Here is a 9,335-nt window from a genome sequence, read left to right as displayed (position 1 = left end):
CGCCCCACATGACCATTCAAATCACCCAACAACACCACAAACTCATTCAACCCCGCTTGCCCAATCTCGTCAGAAACATCATCATAAAACCTATCCTTCTCCTCTTCCTTCCTACTTTGTTGCGGAGCATATCCTGATATCACCCTCACTATTACTTTTCCAAACACCATCACCACCACAATTACCCCATTGCTTCTCCGCCTCACTTCCAACACCTGCTCCAACAACTCTTCTCTTACCATCACACCAACTCCTCCCGTACCATCATCCCCCTTCCACCACAACTTATATCTTCCACCTTTAGCCCCCACAAACCTTGTACCCTCACCCTTCCATCTGACCTCCTGTAATGCAGCCACGTCAACCATTCTCCTCTGCAGCTCCTCCACCACTTCCAAACTTCTTCCTGTCAACGTGCCTACATTCCAGGTACCAAACCTCCAACCCCTTGGTCTACAAGTAGTCCTTCCATCTATAGTGCCTTGCACCGCCACACTATAGAGTGGGGTGCCAGTAGCCAGACCATCCACAGGGCCTTGCACCACAACCCCATCGACTGGGTCTCCGGAGATTCTTCGCACCCTCTTCTGCCGGATACTGAGGGCCATTGTTTTCTCCGTCATCATCATAAGCATTTATTATTTGGCTAGTTTTTACACAGGACGCCCTTCCTTACGCAACCACAGTTATAAGCGGTGGGCCTAGCCTTTGATGATCCAACATCACTCACAAGGCAATGATTCAATAAATTTTTCATAATCAACCACTCAGATGTACGTAAATGGTAGATATTGAAATAATATGTTTTGAATAAATTTGCTCATATTTTCATCTTTCCATCTTTTACTATTCTTTTTCCACAAATTATTATTACATTACTACCAATGAAACCGGTAATACTACTAATATTATTACTATTCTCGTAAGATCAACACTACTACCACAATTTTAACTATTGTTAGTATTTCTCTTGCTACAACTTCTACATTCTTTTTCAAATTATTACAACTACCATCGTTTTTTTTATGTTACTTCTTTGAATATTAAACTTATTACTATAACTTTCTGTCTATACAGTCACCTTTACTGCAACTACAACTCTTACTACTACTGCCACTGGGATTGATTGATAGGGGGTGATGCAGTTTTTTGCCCAGCCCCTCCCGACAGTGGAAAAGCCCTTTCAGTATTTTTCTAAAAATAAGGGCAATAGTTTTTGAATATTTATTTCATTTTACATAGCATTGCTTATTTTAAATAAAAATTTCAATCAATGAATTTTAATCAGTCAAAAATTTCATTTCAAATTTCTATTCTTATAACACTACTGCAAATACTATCACCACTGGCCTTACTACAAGTGCAACTACTAGAGTAGTTATTGCATTTAGCTTCACTGATACTAAACACGTATTTTCAATAGCGTAAGGCGTAATCAGAATTTTTCGGGAAGAAGTTCTGGTATTTTAGAAAATTTTTGAAAACCCATTATAAACCAATATCTTTCACTAACACCTATGAAATATCAAATGGTTTTTCTTTTGTATGATAGGTTGGAACAGTTTAATTTAACGCCAGTCTTTGATTTATTTGGAAATGAACAAAACCTTAATCTAACAAAAATAATTTTATTGGAAACAGAGCGCGCGCGAGTGTGTGTGTGTGTGTGAGTGGGATGTGTTTATGATGTGTATGTCCGTACAAGCTTTGTCTTTGGTGGGTGTTAATGCAAATAAATAAATATATATACATATTATATATATATATAATATATATAAATATATATATATATATGCAATTATTGAAAGAAATCACAGCATGTTCGGCGTTAGTTAACTTTCAATTTATTTCTATACCATCTTCGGTGTTCAAATTGATATGTTGTTTATGTGCCCAACCATAAGGTATCAATTTGAACAGCGAAGATGGTATAGGAATACCGAAAAAGCTTCTTTGTTCTATCATGCATAAAATAAGGAAAAAATTTTGGTTTTGAACTAAAGAAACTTGAAAATGATTTACGATCAACCGTTAGAAAAATCGAAAAGTTAAATTGGAAGTTAACTAACGCCAAACATGTTGTGATTTTTCTCTCTCTCTCTCTCTATATATATATATATATATATATTATACTATATATATATATATATATATATATATATATGTGTGTGTGTGTGTTGTGTTTAGCGTTGTATTTAATGATAATTTATTTAATATATATATATATATATATATATATATATATTAATATAAATAAATTTAATATATATATATATATATATATATATATATATAGAGAGAGAGAGAGAGAAAGAGAGAGAAAGAGAAAGAGAGATGTTGGTTTTAATTTTATAACATTTTTATTACTTCATTATCGTAAAAACTTATTGACAATCGCCCTCTGTGAATAATAATAATAATAATAATAATAACGATTCGTCCACGTGATCAAATATGTGTGTAAGCGGTGTAACAGATTGGTGGTGCGATCGTACGCAGATATATTAATATAATATAATACGACACGATCGATACGATACGATAATACGATACGATACAGGTAGTGAATAAAACGAGATGCCATTAAGTGTCACTATGTCTCAATCCATCCATATTCGTCTGCGTAAAATTCTTTTGATTCGGATATTTATTTCTAATTTGAGTTACATACACTCTGCGAATAAAAATTAAGTAAATAATAGTATTAATAATGATTATTCAAAATTTCAATATTAAAAATTTTCATAAATTGTCAAAAATCTGATTATCTCAATAATTTTTTTTTACTATGAATTAATAAAGCTATCATTGAACCTATTTATTAAATGAATTATTATTAAATACAATTATTAAATCTTATTTTTCTTTGAATTACTAAAGTTATGAAGTACCCGATGGTGATGTTCTTCATGGTCTGTTTTGCGATGGAGGTCTGCCTCGGACAGTATGACGATTATGGCACATGTTAGTATTTTCATTTTTTTATTAATTATTCTATTTCGTTTGATTTTATTTTCTATTTTATTTCTATTTTATTTTTATTTTATTAAACTTCTAAAGACGTACCGAACCTGATCAAATTATGTTTTCCTTCTGACTTGAATATATATTTTTTTCTTTGTCAATTAATACTGAGTTTGGCGTTTCCACTTCAATTCATTTTCTGGTGCCATCCATTTGTTTTATGGCAAAACTATCTGCTACTCTACTCTGATTATATTGAATCTCCCAAAAATATTAAACATAAATTATTATTATCGTTATTGAATTTTTGAATTTTCCAATTATAACAACAACTACTACTGCTACTGCTACTACTACTACTACTACTACTACTACTACTACTACTACTACTACTACCTCTACTACTACTACAACTACTACTACTATTACTTCTACAACAACTACTACTACTACTACTACCACAACAACTTTTTGAATTAATTTTTCAAAAATCAAAAATGTTCTTGGTTTTGTCTGCAACGAACAGTGTGCATGGCACCTCCAATGTGTGACGAGGGTACACAGTGTCCCAACGCTAACGGCAAATACACAGAGATTGACAGCAACTACTGCCTGACTTGTCAGTGCTTCGATCCTTGCAAGGTAATTGTCTGTTTGAGTATCATATTTTATTGAACTGTCTAATTTATACATTTGTTTTTTGCTGTTTGGTTTTTGTTTTTATATAAATTTCTGTAATTTACAAAAGTTGCACATCAATCTTTTAAAGAAAATTTGAGAACGAAATATGTATGACGAATTTTTAAGATTTCGTTCATTTTGATTTTATCATTGAATGAAATTGAAACTGAAGGTTTTAGTTTAAAGTTTATTAAATAAATTACTATATGTATTGGATTTAGTTTAACATATCTTGTCAAGGGTCAATGATAGCATATCATGTTATCATTAATTAAAAGTTTTCATTTTTCTGATAAGTAGGGCTGAATGGTGAATAAAGATGTGACCACAGTCAACTTTAATAATACTCTACTCTTATAACCAAACGTTTTCGATACAATCATAATTTCGAAGTAACATTTTGAAAAACAAGCAATCCTCCTAAGTGTTTATTTATTCAAGTAATTGTTTATTCTGATTTTAACGGAAACACCAACATAATTGAAAAGATAAAAAATGTTCCACTAATGAACATTTCAGGATAAGGACTGTCCAGGCTCTAAGAAATGTGAGGTGATAGACAAAGGACCAACAGCTGGCGGCGACCCCATGTTCCAGGGGGAGTGCAAGTAGCACAGGCACCTCTCACTGTATGTGTCACGACACTTCGCATATCTTCTTAACCTTTAACCTTTAACTTTCTTTTAGACATTTGTTCATTATTTGCATATTTTTGCCTGGCTATATGTTTTGCTTCAGCTGGTGTTTAAAAATGCATTATTATATTTATTAGTTATTAAATTAAACTAAAATGACTTAATTTTAACTAAATTTGGTTCTATCGTTTTTAATAAGAACGAACATTGAGTGGTCTATAACGAATCTGTAGCAATGTGTACAAAATATTTCACGATTTATTAGATGCATGGATTTTTAGTAGCCTAAAATTTGACACCTTCAAAATAAGGCAAAAATAAACTATTTCATTTATACAACTATTCAGTTATAAGGCATTTATATATTATATTTATCATTTTAATCAGTCAATCAAACTGCTGTGTTTTAACCCAAATATCTAAGGAGTTCAGCAAGAATGCGAATTATGATTTTAATTCTGGAACAATAAAGTTTAAATACTGCAATATTTTTTTTGAATCGAATGTCTACAAAAAAAAAAAAAAAAAAAATTTAGATCGTTCCAAGTGTTACACGAATGGGGAGAAAGACATGTTGAACCCAAAATTAATTTTAAATAAACTTTCTTGTAAAACTCTGCCATATACATAATCTAATTAGTTTTATAATTTGTTGGTTACTTTTCAACAACTGTCATATGTGCGTAACTGCGTGCATTTAATTCCCTGCTTAAAGTTTAACTGGCATATAACCAGCTAAAAACTTTTTACAAAATCTGTAACAAGTATTACATTTTCCAAAAAAGATTAATAATTAACATCATTAACTTCTTAATTAAAGTCACCATCATAATTACTATAATCGTTAACATCATAATCATTATCATCAGAGCCATCATCATTATCATCATCATCATTACTATCATCGTCATCATCATCATCGTTATCATCACAGCCATCTTCATCATCATCACCATCATCATCATCACCATCATCACATCATCATCATCATTTCTCATAATCGCCTTCGACAGACACTACGTGCTGAGAAATAAACATTATCACGCAACGCACGTGTTACCTCATGATATGATTGCATGATAGTATTGATAACAACGAAGATGTGGTGCTGATCGTGACGATCATAGCAATGTTTATTACCATCAATGCCATATTGCCATTATTCTAAATTGTTTTTGTTTTTTATTTGTATTAAATCTTTCAACCAGCCATGAATAACTCAAATCTGATTAACGAAGGAGGTTTGTTTGCGCGGTTTGCTGCAAATGCGGACTCAAGTGCGTTATTTAAAATTAAATTTTCAATTTTCAAAAATTTTCAGATTAAAAAATGTTGATTTTTCGTTTGTTTGCATATGTATGTACGTGTGTGAGAAGAGAATGTATGTGTATTTAATGGCCAGAGCTGAGTCTCTCTGGGGTCCATGTTGATAAAGCCAAGCGAGCAGCTTTTACTAATTACTTCAGCAGATTTAAGAAAATAAAGTTAGTTGGCTTACTTATGAAATTGCATGGGTTTTAACAAACAACTACATGGGAAAATGGCGTCATGCTAGCTGTATTCTATACTTAGTGAAATGTATCTCTTAAAACTTCCACGTTTAAAAAATTACTGAAGTCTTATTTTTTCACATTATAGAAATTTATTATCTTTTTTTGGTTCTGTTATGTTTTTGTAACTTTAATCAATGTGTATATCATTTCGGATTCGATGTTTGATTCTTTTTTTTAATGTGGTTGGTTGATGTCATTTGTCTATTTAATTGGTAAAACGTGTGATGTTCGCGGGTTAGAACCTCGAGCTCGTTTTTTTAAAGAGAAACATTTTTTAGGTGCAAGGGACTACAGCGAATGTTCATTGTTCATGTCGTGTGGTTTTTAATTTTCATAATTTCCTCTCAAACTGAATATAAACTACAAACATGCTGAAACTCCTTTCACTACGGAAACAAAAAGAAAATTTGAATACTTTATTAAAAACTTTCTAAATTTAGTTTTCATTTTTAATTACAAATTTAAAAATTCTAAGAAAATCTTCTACATACCTATCCATCCACAGGGTTTATTCACTAAGTAAAACAAGTTGGGATTTGGCGATTGGAATATTCAAGGAAGCCTGTATAAAATCAGCGGATCGATTTGGCATGTACAAAGTGGAATATGAGCTCAATTAGATTAGTTGGAGATTTAATAAATTACTTGCTGCTAGTGTCTTGTTCGTAAAGATGGTGATGACGATGATGAAGAAAAAGAAGATGATGGTGATGGTGTTTAATGATTAGTATAACATTGTATGTAATTTCAGTGCATGTCATATATAAATAAATAAGTTAAATAATTAATTAATTAATTACCAAAAACAGAACATAAAATGCCCACCAGACCTAAATGTTACTCACGTTTGCGCACCAACTCGTTAAGAAATGTTTCAGTGTACGTTGGTAAGTATACTCCCCAGTCTGTGAAGTAATTGTAATAATAATGTTTACAACAAAAATAAATTGTTTACATGAAGAGTACATTTTGATTTTGGCATCATTATCTTTGGAAATGGAATTTGGCAGTGGGAATGTTTAAGGAGCCGTAAGAGAATGTGAATTGCAGAGGTAGGCCGGGGATTTTTATTCCACACCAAAAATTCACTTCATAATTACTTACTATTAATTCAGAGGTCTCAAAAGACAAGCACACACAGCGTATATGATTAAATTTTACTTTTTTTATTAGTAGTATAGCAGTAGTAGCCGTAGTTGTAGTAGTAGTAATGGTAGTGGTAGTATTAATAGCAGTTGTAGTAGTAATAGTGGCAAACGCAGAAACGACAACTTCCAAAAGCCAATATTCAAAAAATGATGAAATAAAAGTTAATAATCCAGGAAGTGAATTGATGAGGAAGCAAGTAATTTTAACGATGGCCATATTGGCAACAACATCCGCCCTTCGCTAGAATTTTTTCGCTGTGACTTTTTGTTATATGTAGAATCATTTCCTACTCAAATAATAAAAATAATATTAACAACAATGATAACAATAATAAATTTTGACGAATTTGAAGACCAGTTGATGAGTTTTTTTATTTTTATAGTGTTGGTTGGTTAAATTAATTTTAACTTACACCCACTTTTTGTGGGTTAAAATTTTTAATGGTAAGCCAACAACATATCATTTTCATCGGTAATGTAATTTGCTGTGTTAAGCTCAACTAATCATTGAAAAAATTATCTCAACTCGTTTGTCTTCATGTTGTTAAATGTTTCATAAGTTATACATTGATATTTGAAAAGCTGATGTGACATCATTTTGATAAACGACAATATTTCAGATGCACTTATTGACAACTTTAAAAAAACTTAATAAATTTTAGATGACATATTAATGACAATATTTCAGGTGAATATTTCAGCTTCTTTCAAAAAAAAATTTATAATTTTTAGATGACAAAATCAATGCATCTCGTAATAAGACAGCGGATATTTCGTCGAGTTGTAATCACAGTTAATGTAGATTTTATCGGTAACACCTGCAAACTCAGACTCCAAAGATCGACTAGATAAGATATGAAGCATATAAAATACATATACTATTGCATGATTGATTTTAATCTAATGGACCTATATTCGTTGATTCTACGCGTTAATTTGTCTCTTTGTTCACATCTTTCATATGATTAAATATGAAGTTGATTCGAGCAAAATCTAAATATAAGGCTTTGGATCCCAACGGTTGAATCGTTTCGTAAGAATATTTTGAAGTTTTTTGGGAGAAAAATCAAAAAGTCAACCTAAACAGGTTAAAAATTTTGCTTGTAATCGAATTGTCATTTTATAAACTTATGATTAAATAAATATTTTTTAAAGGTCTTATTTTTTTGCATAAAATATTTTTCAAAATTCAGTTATCCAGTCATGAGAAGCATCCTGATGTTACTTGTAGTGGCTTGCTGTGCCGTCCAGATGAACATGGCGCAAGGCAAGGGATCATGTTAGTATTTCGCCATTACGTTTTTCAAGTTTTAATTTTTTGTAACATTTTCAGAATTTTGTTTAAAAAATAAATGAACGAATCTAGTTCAGCGGCAACTTTTATCGTAGATATCCTAAACAAAAATACTTACTACTTTAAAACATTTTCATCATATATACAATAAATTAAAGAAAATACAAGCATTAAACAATTAACAACTATTAAACAACAAACATACGACCCTTTATCTCTCACTCACTTCATTTCCTCCACCCTCTCTCTTTCTTCTCTCTCTCTCTTTCTCTTTCTCTCTCTTTTTTTCTCTCACTTCAAACAACGTCAAACAACAACCACCATTCCACAACACACAGCCTGTGAGATGTCACCCATGTGTGATGAGCCATGCCCTGCCAACATGTACCCGAAACTGGACGACGACTACTGCTTCAACTGCGAATGCTTCAATCCTTGCCAAGTTTCTTCTTCTTTTCAATTTAACATTTTATTTTCATTCGAAAAAATTTACCAAATTTGACTTGTGACAAGCTAGCAAACGTCTGTTAACGAGCTTTCAGTTTTAAGCTATTTTAGAAAATAAAAAGTATAGCAATTTAAAAGTTGTTATGAGATGAAAAATAACTTCAAGTTTATAATGATGTTTAGTATATATTGTGGGTTTGTTGGTTAGGTTGGTAGTTAGGGAACGCTCGTTGAACGAATTCTTTGACTTCAAACAAGTCAAATTTGAATAAATAAACAATATTATTATAAATTAATAATTGCTTTTGAAGGGTACTTCGTGCCCCAACGGGTGCAAGGCAAGAGTTGATGAATACACAGTTCTCGGTGACCCGATCTACGTAGCTGTCTGCCAATAAACTGGCCTTCCCTTCATTCAAATGAAGATAATGACACAATGAACTAATTTTAAAGTTGTGTCTCATTTTTGCTAAATTTATAAATTAACATGACCATTTAATATATAAATCTAATGATTACGTAATTACGATAACAAAACTTGCATGAAAATGTGATTGTTTTGGAGTTATTTCTTAAAAACTCAATATATATATAGATATATATATATATATAT

General features: G+C 31.4%; 2 protein-coding genes across 2 annotated transcripts in view; one reads left to right on the top strand and one right to left on the bottom strand.

Moving 5' to 3' along the window:
* HELRODRAFT_177109 (hypothetical protein) overlaps positions 1-608 on the bottom strand; it is a gene marked incomplete at both ends in the record, with an annotated part of 4,604 nt that extends 3,996 nt beyond the window's left edge. Inside the window, one exon of the mRNA XM_009025328.1 lies at positions 14-608. Within this exon, the coding sequence (XP_009023576.1) occupies positions 14-608 (595 nt within the window). The remainder of the gene's footprint in view (positions 1-13) is intronic.
* A 6,042-nt stretch (positions 609-6,650) lies between these two features.
* On the top strand, positions 6,651-9,120 carry HELRODRAFT_177108 (hypothetical protein; the record flags this gene model as incomplete). The annotated part of the gene is made up of 5 exons (XM_009025327.1): positions 6,651-6,720; positions 6,949-6,950; positions 8,137-8,260; positions 8,614-8,717; positions 9,034-9,120. 5 exons carry the CDS (start codon positions 6,651-6,653, stop codon positions 9,118-9,120), a joined length of 387 nt encoding a protein of 128 aa, XP_009023575.1.
* Between the last annotated feature and the right edge of the window lie 215 nt (positions 9,121-9,335).

The sequence above is a fragment of the Helobdella robusta genome (genome assembly GCF_000326865.2).
Source record: "Helobdella robusta unplaced genomic scaffold HELROscaffold_41, whole genome shotgun sequence".
Classification (NCBI taxonomy): domain Eukaryota; kingdom Metazoa; phylum Annelida; class Clitellata; order Rhynchobdellida; family Glossiphoniidae; genus Helobdella; species Helobdella robusta.
This window is presented reverse-complemented; position numbering and strand designations above follow the sequence as displayed.